General features: G+C 45.5%; 1 protein-coding gene across 2 annotated transcripts in view; it reads left to right on the top strand.

Annotated features, from left to right (window-relative positions):
• The window catches only part of LOC125716510 (neurocan core protein-like), a 60359-nt gene that overhangs the window by 22015 nt on the left and 25493 nt on the right, over nucleotides 1-12851 (top strand). For both annotated transcript variants that reach the window (XM_048988896.1, XM_048988895.1), the window contains 5 exons: nucleotides 146-320; nucleotides 677-804; nucleotides 1062-1355; nucleotides 2508-3200; nucleotides 5465-6364. In XM_048988896.1, the coding sequence (XP_048844853.1) occupies nucleotides 146-320; nucleotides 677-804; nucleotides 1062-1355; nucleotides 2508-3200; nucleotides 5465-6364 (2190 nt within the window). The remainder of the gene's footprint in view (nucleotides 1-145; nucleotides 321-676; nucleotides 805-1061; nucleotides 1356-2507; nucleotides 3201-5464; nucleotides 6365-12851) is intronic.

Raw genomic sequence — 12851 nt, 5'->3', positions numbered from 1 at the left:
CTAGAGTACTGGAGTTGATCTTGGACATTCATTAGAGGCATTATGTCTGAGTATTTTATCTTGGGAAGATGACATAAAACGGGTATGCGAGAACACAAGTACACATATTAAGAAACACCCATGATCTCACTGCCCTTTCCTCTAGGTGTCGTGTTCCATTACCAGGCAGCCAATGAGCAGAGGGGCATGTCTTTTGGCCACGCCCAGCGGGCTTGTCAGGATAACTCCGCTCTAGTGGCCACGCCCGCTCAGCTGCTAGCCGCCTTCCAGGATGGATATGAGAGCTGCCAAGCTGGATGGCTTGCTGACCAAACTGCCAGGTGAGATCTTCAGGGGAGGCCTGAACCCCACCTTGCAGGTCCCACCTGTGATTTTATGATGTGCCATGTTTCAATCTTAAGTTCCTGATAGATTTTTTCTTAATCATGTTTTTAAGGTTAAGGGGACTTTTTCCAGGTCTGAGTTGTCGCATTATGGGTGGATGCTCTGCCACACCTTTTACACAGCTGAAATCTTGGCAGTGCACCCAACTAACATCTTTATTTTCGTCAGCCAATAAAAACATGCCACCTCAGTGTGATTCTGCAAATTAGGGACCAAATATGGATTATCCTTTTGATTGAATCTCTAGCTTGGAAAAATGTCCTTATTCTTGCACTCGTCCCTTCTTACACAGGTCCCCGATTTGGTCTCCAAGGCCTGGTTGCTACGGCAATGGGGATGGCTCACCTGGTGTAAAGAACTTGGGCAGCAGAGACCCTAATGAGTTATTTGATGTTTACTGCTATGCAACAGAGCTTCAAGGTAAGGAATTTGACTTGTTATGAACTTTCAAAGAGCAGTGAGGAAGTAAGGATCTTTAAAAACCTTTTTTAATGTTGGAAAGCACCAAGGGTCGAACTCATGTGGGTATATTTCACCAGGAAGAAAGCAACTCTTTTAACTCTCACTCTCAGGCTAATGTATAACTAATATTTATCTCAGTGATGTATTTAGTCTGCTCTGATCATCTTTCTTTGTTCTCCTCTCTCCTTTCCTCTCCTTGACGTTGGCCTCCACAGGAGAAGTCTTCCATTCCAGCGTACCAGGAAAACTTAGCTTGGTCAGGGCCGCCGCCCACTGCCGTTCCCAAGGTGCTTGCCTGGCCACCACTGGCCAGCTGTACTTGGCTTGGAGGGCGGGGCTTGACCACTGTGATCCAGGCTGGTTGGCTGACGGCAGCGTCCGCTATCCTATCATACAGCCCCATGCCTGGTGTGGAGGGGAGGAGCCTGGGGTGCATACGCTGTACCACAGTGCTGACCTCACAGGCATGTCTGATACCTCAGCCCTCTTCGGTGCTTACTGCTACAGAGGTAACTGCAGCTACCTTCAGCTACCAGCACTGAGCTACCACCAGTGGTGGATTTCAGACCCTCTGGGTTTGGTCAGAATGTCAGAAATGCGACTGTAGTAATTTAATTTGTCATATTGCTCTCTGTAAAAAAGATTTGCTGTGACCAGTCTTCCTGTAGTACTTCAGTACTCCTTTATGTGTCTCATACACACACACAAACACACATACACACAGTCATGTAATCATACCATTTTGGGGACCGCTCATTCATTTCTGTGGGAAAAATGCTAATGCTAACTATGACGACCTTAACCCCCACCCAGCCCTAACCATAACCATAAGTAACCAAACAAAATACAAGAGTTTTTCATTGCAGCCACAGAATTTTATAAAAAGGAAACCTGTCCGCATAAAGTAAAAACAATGGGGATTCATCATGTTGTGGGGACATTTGGTCCCCACAAGGTATACCTGGACCACACACACACACACGGCACACAAGTATATATATACACAGTACTGTGCAAAAGTCTTAGGCAGCCAAAAAAAATGTTTAAATAACTGTCATGTTGGTGTAAAACTATGCTGTTACGTCTAGTAAAGTTTGTCAGCCTAGCCATTTCAAAACCTCTAAAATAAGCTAAAATAACCCTATTATTTCCAGCAACCACACCTGTGTATTTTTTGACCTGACCACTAGCCCACCTCATATATCTATTCAATACATCGTTTGCTTTTTTAATTAATTGTTAATTAATTAAGCGAGCTGTTGGTGAAATTTAATAAATACATAGAATGCTCCGGGTGCCACTGAGGAGAAGTTTGGGAACTGAAGTGGTGATCATCTAGCCATCCAAGCAGATATCAGTAACTTTTTGGAGAACTGAAGACATTTTTACTAGTTTTTATTGTGTTACTTGTAATTTTCATATGTTCTTATGTTAAATTATATTTTTTGTTCTAAGAAAATGTACTTAGTACACAGATAAATAGCATTAAACATTTCTTTTGAGTGCCTAAGACTTTTGCAAAGTACTAAAGTACTATATATATATATATATGTATATATGTATATATATATATATATATATATATATATATCTTGAAATGAGACAATAAGCAGACATATTGATGCAATCATTATAGATGAAATAACTGTTTTCATTTACAGAGCAGCAGACTGCAGAACACCTTCCAGCCAATCAGAGCGAGGCCAGCCAGATCCCCCTATCTGCTGACCAACAGAATAACTCCCCCAGTACGCCTCCCGCTTACCCAAACGAGGGCTTGCTCAGAGATTCTCCGGGGGTCAGCTTGGAGCCCCCTCCCTGGCCGGAAGGGACATCCCTGAGCGGGAATCACCCTGTGGCTCCGGGCATTAATATTCAACAGCTAGGCAATAAGCCGTCCAATGGGGAGCCGTTGCCTGGACACATCAGCGCATTAGAGAAGGATGGAGATGAGGAGGAAGCCGACGGGCTGCCGAAAACAGCAATCCCCGCGGGCTGCACAGCCCCGTCTCGTTTGCCTCCGCCCCAAAAGGCCAGCAGCCATTCCTGTGCCCCCTTCAAGTCTGTCATCATGCCTTGGAAGTTGTGGGGAGGCTCTGGTCGAGGGAAAATCACAGCCACCTCCAGCGTCCCTGCTCTGGGGGCGACCTGGGACAGAGGGATGCGGGCAGGAGCCACCAGTCTGCAGAACCCAGGCAGAGAAGAGTCGCTCGGGTCTCCCGGCAGCAGCCTGAAGGACTCACCCCAGGAGATCCCTATTGCGGAGACAGAGGTCCCCTTCAATCAAGAGGGCAGCAGTGTGGCTAAGAAAAGCTACCCAATAAATTCAAAAGGAAGCTCAAACACTCACCCAAGTATGTGTCTGTGGCTTTTTTGCCGTGTTGAGCTGTGTAGCGTTTGACGTCGACCGCTGCGAGACGTTTTCATAAACATTGTAGCGTTAGGCAGAGTTGCATCATTTTTTTATGCTCTCTGAAAGGAATCTAGCCAAGCGCTTCATCCTGTACTGCTGACGTCAGAAAGATATTAAAAACCTGGATTCATTTTAAAGACAGAGAGAACAAAAACACCCAATACACTCCAAAGGACTGCTAACACCCAGACGCTGGTGTTTAACTAATGGTCTGATTTAAAAACAAATCAATTAAGCAATTAATGAAGCAGCATAATTTGTCAACTGATAATGTCATGAAGCTTGTATCGACCGGTTATAACGAGCGATTTTAAGAGTTTAATTAAGCAAAATCCATAGCGACAAACAAATTTGCACAGTCGAGCCATTAAAACGGCATCCAGTTTTTAACAGGAGGGCTAATCGTTCACATCTGACATCTGTTGTTTTTCTGCTCTGCTGTGGATAGTGGGGGCGAGGCGGAGCAGGCGAGCCAGAGCGGCCCGAAGTGAGCACTCAGAGTGGAAAGGCTTCGGTGGAGAGGGGTCTGTAATGGATGTCCCCCCTCTGGCCCCTGCAACTTAATATTAGAAGTGTTGCTTCAGCTGCTTGAGATGCCAACATTCCATCATGGCTGCCGCCCGGCATGGTGCCCCTGGCCTCTCTTCTCTCTTTGATGGAAGTGCCCTTAATGCAAGCATCGTCAGGGGCGTGATTTCAGCCAGTGGCATCAGGCCAGATGCTCGCCCAGCGATGCATGACAGAAAGTTTGCTTCTGATCGCCACGGTTTCTTGTCGCGGTTTCCCCGTAGGCCTTTGATGTTCAACTGGTGCCTCTGTATTGTGCTGACTACCGAAGGCTGCTATGGTTTTAGACAGGCTAGTTTAAATACTCAAAAGTGTAGATTGGCTCTGTAGGTCGTACGGCTGTATTTGTTTACATGCCCATTAGCGCTTATTAGTGGGCCTGTAGTTGACAGAGAAATACCCATGGTGCACTTGGGGCCAGCCTGCTCCCATTGGCTTGGCTGACACCCCTAGTAACGCTTTTGCTAACTACCACACTGCGTGTCACTGAAATGCTTAGGCGCAGCATAAATAAGTGTATTTTCTAGCTATGGAGCAGAAAGTGTTAAGTAACTGGTGCTGATAATGCCCCCACAGGACAGAGAAAGCATTGAATAATTGAATGGTAATTTAATGATTAATATTCATGTATGTTTCCTTAACAGCTGTTGGTTTTGTATTTATTCCTGCCTCTTGCTCCGACTAGTAGCATTAGCGAACTAGCATTATCCTGATAGCCACGCTGAAGCCTTAACAGCAGCCCACTTATCATGCTAAATGCTAGACAGGCTAGCCGCTATCTTTAGCCTAATAACCGCTCTGGGTGTTAAACGCAATCCCAGAGGGTGTTAACAGTGCTCAACATGACGAAGGCTCGGCACAAGATAGCCGTAATCTCCGTGACATACTAGATGCAATACAGTCTGGATTTCGTCTGCCCAACACACGGAACACTGAACGCCGAATACACAACAGACCTGCAGTAAGATGCTTGATGCACTGAATAGGTCAAAGGTGTAATTTACTGAAATCACACTTTCAGTGCCCAGCTAAGTGAAACCAATTTATAAGCAAGCAGAACAGATAACATACCGATTATTTTACACTTTTTCTACTGAAATGAAAAGACTTGAGTGCTACTTAATTAGGAAAGCATGAGAAATAGAGTGAAAAGAGGATAATTGTATGAATATGTTAACAAATGAATCCATTGACGGATGAATAAATTAGTACAAAGCGATCTCTCCCTTGCTCTTGGTTAAAGAACCAGAATAATTTCCAAGCATAGCATTAATAAACACACACTTAGAAGTATGACTGTTTGACTGGCGTGGAGAATGTATGCATCTGTCACCTCATTTTAGCATGAATTACTGTGAAACGCCACTTGGCGAACATTTATATGAAGATCAGACAGACGCAGCCTCTCCCTGGAGTGCTCTCTCTGTATTTTACATCAGAAACAGAATGGCTCAGTAAAAAGCAAATGATCTGTAAAAAAAGACGATAAATTTAACAAAGAATTCCTAATGAGTTAGTGCATTGCACTGTCGTAGTAAAATGTGAGTGGCACTAGCATTAGAAGTGGCGGAGCATGTGCCCTGTGTGATAATTAGCCTTGTCTTTCTCTAAATGAGTCTCTTTGTCATCCCTTTGCAGAGTTTATGGAACAGGGACAGGTGTGGACACAATCTCCTGACCCATCCACTAATAAGTCACCCACTTTACTGGGGGCCAAGAGCACAATGGCCTGGATCCTGGTTCCTGAACCCCAGGATGTAGAGCCCCCTGAGGTCCCCACATCGGTCTCCTTGACGACGGTCTCCCAGGCGACTGTGGAAAAAAGTGCCTCGAAGCTCCGCGTGATTCCGCAAGGAGTTACGGCCTCCAACTCTGAATGGCCCAGGGCCTGGACAGAACCATCTCCTATCTCTGAGGGTTCTTCAGGTGAGGACCGGGAGAAGAAGTCTGCTCCAAATCGAGAATCGCTCCCAGCAGAGCCAGGGGAAAGCATCGAAGGTGACGATAAATGGGAGCCCCTTGGAGGATTTTCCAAACTGGCTGGGCCACGTGTCAGACCACAGGGACTGAGCTGGGAGGGCAGCACTTCAGTGGCAGTGGAAGGGCCTCCACATTCACTTCAGCCTGAAGGCATGGGAACCGTACAGCCAAAAGCTACGCCCTCTAAAGCTGGATCAACAGACGCCAGCATCACATCAGGCTCCAGTGCTAGTGTGCCCCCCCCTGCCAGCACCCAAACCTCTACAGTCCCTCCCTCCCCCACTCTGAGAGCAGATTTGCATTCTGGAAATGCTGACAGCCCCCTTATCTCAGCAGAAATGCCCCGCAATAATGATGACAACAACAATAAATACAAGAATTCAGAGTATGGGGGGGTTGGTGGCGTCACTGAGGACCCGAGCTCACATCCCACCCCCTGGGGGAGCCCCAAGTTACCCATGACTCAGCTTTTTGCCACCCAGCTCGCCAGTCAGGGGGGGAGAGGAAACCCCGCCAGGGCTGAGTTCCAGCACTACACCAGCACACAGCCTGCCCTTGGTAGGTGCCTCCCTGTCTTTCAGTACTGTCACTTGCCTTTGCTGCACTGTAACAGGGTGTATTTGTACTGTATGTGCACGTTTTGTAATAGGTCACTATTCCCTAGGAAGTATATCCCAGTTCACAAAGTCATGTTTCCATCAGTACAAAGGCCACAACAGAATAGTCACTGTGCTTCATTTGTGTGGCGTCGTTTTGGAATAGCAGATTTCTGACTAGCTAGTGGTATACATCACGCACATGCTATTATGCACATAGCATCGTGCACATAGCATATCCACATAACATCAAGCACACCGCATCATGCCCATAGCAGTGTAGCATCATGCACACAGCATCATGCCTATAGCAGTACAGCATCATGCACATAGCATCATGCACAGAGCAGTGTGCACATAGCATCATGCACACAGCTCATGCACAGAGCAGTGTACACATAGCATCATGCACAGAGCAGTGTGCACAAGGCATCATGCACAGAGCATTGTGCACATAGCATCATGCACACAGCATCATGCACAGAGCAGTGTGCACATAGCATCATGCACACAGCCTCATGCACAGAGCAGAGTGCACATAGCATCATGCACACAGCATCATGCACAGAGCAGTGTGCACACAGCATCATGCACACAGCATCATGCACAGAGCAGTGTGCACAGGGCATCATGCACAGAGCATTGTGCACATAGCATCATGCACATAGCATCATGCACAGAGCAGTGTGCACATAGCATCATGCACAGAGCAGTATAGCATCATGCACACAGCATCATGCATAGTGCACACCCACCCTGCTGCTCCTGCACTAATGACCGCATGAGTGTACCACCGTCTTACCTGGGAACAGATGGTATGTATTCCATTAGGACTGGGCTGAGATCAGCCAAAGAAGGTTAACAAGTGGCCTGGATGACCCAAAGTAATGGCTGGAGAGAGTTTGTGTCTATTGCTGCCAACTGGGGAACAACTTGGGCTTCTTTATTTAGTGATTATCTGCTGAAGAGAGTTCCACAGCAAGGCCCCTTTGCAGCCTATCGAATCCCCACTCCCAGCAAACCTCACCCCTACATCCTGCCTGCTCCTCTGCCCTCCACACTGTTACGTCCTGCAGCTAAACAAACAAACGCATATGGGCATATCAGGGTTACTCTAATACAGTACAAGCTTATATACAGAAATACATTGGCAAGAAACAGCAGCCTTCATGTTATTTTTTGTCCTTAACAATAACTTCCTTGGCAGATGCTTTTATCCTAAAGCAACGTACAACTGAGAAAGTACCATCAGCCAGGGCCGGGAGCTGATGGGGCTAAGGCCCCAACAATGAAATTGCTGACATAACCATGGGATTTGAACCGGCGACCTTCCGATAACTCATCACCGCCATTATGCAACCAGCTGTCCTGTGTAGCTGTCACAAACTCTAATGTTTATGAATACCCAAAGCTGTGCTGGAGTGTACTATCCATGCATACGGGCGCAGAAGTACAAGTACCGGTCTTCTGTACTCTATGTAGCTTTAAACAGATACTTGAACACTACAGCATTATTGCACTTTATATACATCATACATTGCTTATTGATAGACGATGCTGCTATAGCTTCTAACTGCTCATTCAGGTCAGGGTGGCCTGGAGCTTGTCCGAGGCACCATAGAGGTACACCTGGGAGAGAATGCCAGTCCATCTTGGGGCACAAACACTTACAGTCATACTCTTTGGACAATATAGAGGCACCAGTTTGCCTAACTGTACCTGTATGTCTTTGGACTATAGGAGGAAAGCCACACAGCTGGCATTAAATGCAAACTCCACACACACAGTGGAGGTGAGATTTGTACCGCTAACTCTGGCAGTGTGTGGACCCCCCTTTTATGCTGATATCTGGCAATGCAGTGTTTCCCAACCCGGTCCTCGGGGTGCCACAGACAGTCCACGTCAGACAGTCTCAGAGGGCCGGGCTGGGAAACACTGGTGTAATGTATATTAAAGAGCACTGTACACTTCTGCAGTAAGCACTGTACACTTCGCAGTTATATAATGTTATGCCTTTAAAGAATCACCGCAGTTATGTGTACAATAAAAGACTTCATTTCCTGAGTAAAAGACGGTTTGTATGGTGTGGTAGGGTTAGTGGCTCCGTGGCTCAGCGGGCTGCACTGTAGCCTCACACCCCCAGGGCCGCGTGTGTGTGGAGTTGCGTAATATCTTCACGTTCATGTGGGTTTCCAGTCCATAAACCTGCCATGTGCTCTATGCCTCCTACGACAGGCGTCCTGTTAAGCACCAATGGGAAGCGCAGGGATGTTATGAGGTATTAATATCAGGCGTGTACCACCTGTACCTGAGCAAAAATGGTCCAAATGAATGAAGCAAACCAGTCAACTGAGGCTCCAGCCCAATAAATAATCTCAGATCAATGACAGTTGGAGTTGAGAAAAGTGCATTTAGATGTCTGTAGTTATGCAGTTTCCAGGCTGTGGTCACATCTGCGACAAGGATTGATTTCTCCAGGATTTGCTTTATGGTATATGTAGCAGCTTCCCACCCAACAGCCCGTCTTTTAGCCGAATCGGATGCCACATGCATAGATGTGATGGCTTCCCACATATGCAGTGTGACATGGAGGAGCTCCTTTGGCTGCCTCCCTACCCTCACATCCACATGCTTCAGGAATATCTACCTATCTCTTAAAAATAAGATTTACCCTAGACATATGAGAGCCCCCTGGAGGTGTTATAGTGGTTAAGGAGCTGGACTTTTAACCTATTTCTGCACATGATGGGTATACACTGGAGTTCTTTCAATAAAGCAGTTTATTACATTTACCGTAATACTTATAAACCATGGGCTGGTAATTCCAGGTCCCCCTGGGTCGGAGGGCAGCCTGGTTTACAAGCCCAATGAGCCCTTCATTAATTAGCCTTGGTTAGCTGCCGGCCGAATGACTTTGCGCAAAGTCAAAATGGAGGTATTTGCTGAAGACGCAATTTAATTCTTATCATTATATAATAAATTTGTAGTACGTAACAGCTAAAAATCACCACATTTACATTTATTACTGGGAACCATTATTTAATCCTTAGCAAGAGGCAGTGGTGGTTTAGTGCATTGCTTTGATTGCATCTCATATCCAGGGTTTTCTGTTTAGATATCACTCCCTGAACTGTTTGCATCTTCCAGAAGGAGGTGCCTCATCTTGCAGGGCATCCTGGATATAATGGAAAGGAGTCACAGCACATAGGTTGTTGGCAACTCCGGTCTGTACTGGGAACTGAGAAGGATGGCTGCGAGGGCACTGAGGGCAGATAAGGAGATGTTTGCTAGAAGAGTCTGTGAGCAAGTGGTTCGTGGTCTAGCACGATTTTTGATTTTCCACATCCTGCTTACAGAGGGATCAAAGCAATACGCACATCTGAAATCTGTTCCTCGGAGAGTCACGCTCAAGTTGGGTGATGGAAAGGTCCTTATGAATGGCACTGCAGTTGTGATCTGCTTGGCTAGCTACTTTGAGCAGCTGTTTAAAGCTGACCCTCCAGCTAGTGCATTGGACGTCTCTGGGTCCACAATTCATGAGGCTGATCAGCTGTGAACCCTCCAATCTCACCGAGATCGCACGGGGTGGTGAACCAGCTAAGGGTAAGGAAGGCAGCTGGGATCTGCAGTACCCGGGGTGAACTTCTCCAGGCTGGTGGTAAGGCTGTCCTCCTGGCATTGCAGGCAATCTTTGCTTCCATTTGAGAGTCAGGCATCAACCCAACTGACTGGAAAACGGGGCTTGTAGTTCCTATCTGGAAAGGGGAGGGTAATCGCCTGGATTGTGGCCATCAGGGGAATAACACTGCTCTCAGTGCTGGGTAAGGTCCTTGCTAGGGTCACCCTTAAGTGTGAGTGTTTGGGTTTATGAGTGGCCTGGATGAAAACCAAGGTCCAGGCCTTTAATGGGTCTTTAATGACCTCTTGGGTACAGCCGTCAGCAGTATGTCTGCCTACGGAGAGAAAGTCGACCCCATTGAGAGGTTCAGTTACTTCCGCAGCGACATTCATGTTTCTGATGATTCTTACGATGAAGTCAGTAAATGATTGGGAGAGCATGGGAGGTCATGAGGTCACTGGAAAGGGGTGTGTGGTGTTCCCCATGGTCTAAGTCTTTAGAGTCCTGGTACTCCTTAACTCGCTGTGTGGGTGCAAGACATGGACGCTATCCAGTGACCAGAGACGAGGACTGGGTTCCTTTGGTACTGTGTCTCTTCGGAGAATCATTGGGTACCGCTGCTTCGCTCAGAGGAAGCATCAGTTTCGGCGCTACGGCCAAGTGGCGCGTTTCCCTGAGGGTGATCCGGCTCGCAGGATCCTCATCGCTGACACCCCCTTACACCTAGCCGTGGCAGATACATGGGCACTTCCGGAGGGTGGGACTGGACCGTGTGTTAGCTTGGGGGGTCGCCAGTCGCGATCTCAAGATGTTTCGTCGTGTGGTTGCAACCCGTTGCACCAGTACCTACTCCCCAACCTAACCTGACCCGAATGACAAATCATAAGCTGTTTACAACAACAGACATTTGTTATTATTCATAAATGGTGAAAAATGTAAAGGCTTGCATTTCTCAAAACATTTGTATTAATCACAATGCATACACCAGGCAAATAAAATCATGTATATACATGTTGTTATACAGTATGTCTATATCTAATACCTTCAGTTTTATCAGTTTTGAATCTGGTGGTTAATTCAACCTTTAGTTAAATGAAAAAAAAATTAAGAATACAATCTAGCATTCCCTCTATCCCACAACCCATTTCTGTTATGGCATTAGACTATAAACGCTGAGACCCTGTCAGATTTAGTCCAATTCATGCAATTCTAATAGCAAACTTTTTATATTTGGAATCAGACATTTAATACGTTTTGATCGATATTTATCTGTTCTTTTGTATTTCAGAAAAGTGCAGCTGATGTATTGTATTTCTGTGCCTGTGTTTCTGACTTTAAGCATTATTGTCTTAAAACAAAGCATTATTGACACGTCCTTGCATCATGGGATTACTGTAAACCATTTATTCTGCATTTTGTGTGGGCAGCAGCAATAATCATAAGCCTCTCCCTGGAATGACATAAGTCGAAAGGAGAAATTAAATGCGGAATTGACTGTAATTTGGTTTCAAATATTGGTGGTGTCAGTGGAAATTAAGCGGGGAGAGCCTCCAAGCATTTAAATGGGTCTAAGACACCACAGGATTGCCTTTTCAATTTAACATGTATAAAACAGAAAAACAAGTAAAGAAAAGACAGGTGTATTCCTTCTTAATTTGCATATAACGAGTACAGAAGAATCTCTTAGGTTGCTGTTACTTAAAAAATATAAAACATGTACTGTTTAATGCTCTCATCTGGGACTTTAACACCCCCCCCTCCCCCAAACAGTATGGAGGTCATCATCCCTACAGATTCCTGTTAGTGGAAGACAAGATTTTATCCTTGTGTAACTCAATTGTAGTCATATTTAAAGGTGTGCCTGGTATGAAATAGGGACACGCATGCGATGCATGAATCCCGACCTTTACTGTACACAGCAGGGAGTACATACAATAAAATAGCATTTGCAGTTACGTTTTTATGAACTCCTGTATGGTGACATACTGCTTTTATTAAGTTTTAGATGATGAACAGAAGTTGTTTGTTCTCTGTATCTTTTATGTGTCCACTCTCTCTTACCTCATTCGTTCTCTGTCATTTATTGATGCTTTGAATATGTTTAATGAATGTACACATATTACAGTCATCTGAGTGTTTTTATTGCAATATGGGCATTACAACATTGCTTGCATTTCAGTCTCCAGTGACCTTCAAAGTACCATAGCACTCATTCATCTTAAACCACAGCATTTAACAGTGGCTTGTGTGACAAGGATGTGTTCACCTCCATAGCCTTCGATCCCGATGGAACTGGACTGAGTGAAGTCGGTGTCCGGCTCTGCAGATGGGGAGTCTGTGAGTGTAATCAGACAGTCTCAGGTTCAAATCCCACGTCTGCGGGGCCCTTAATCCCAGCTGTTCATGGGATTCTGGCAGAACCGGTTCTTTGATCTCTGGTTTTGGACAAAAGTATCTGATAATGAAATGTAAATTATGCCAATTATTGTCAGCAGAAGTGGCAATCGAGCCGTAACAGTTAAATTGTGTTGACACAACTTTGGTCTAACTGAATGCAAATGACCCATTTCTGTGTTTGATTTCTGGAGTCAGATGCTTTATTATTGTAACTGTAATCAGATAATATGAAATTATTAAATAATTATAAAAAATAGCATAACAAAAATAGTAACCGTGTAATTTGTGTATTTCTGGTAATATCCAGTAATATCCCATGATTGGTTGTTTAGTTGCATAATACCTTCATCTACATATTCACATTTCTGGTTGAGGTGCTCTGCCCCTGCATGACAGGGGTGAGCTGTTGAGCCCTTGAGAGAGGTAGCCAGCT

The sequence above is a fragment of the Brienomyrus brachyistius genome, chromosome 21 (assembly GCF_023856365.1).
Source record: "Brienomyrus brachyistius isolate T26 chromosome 21, BBRACH_0.4, whole genome shotgun sequence".
Classification (NCBI taxonomy): Eukaryota; Metazoa; Chordata; class Actinopteri; order Osteoglossiformes; family Mormyridae; genus Brienomyrus; species Brienomyrus brachyistius.
This window is presented reverse-complemented; position numbering and strand designations above follow the sequence as displayed.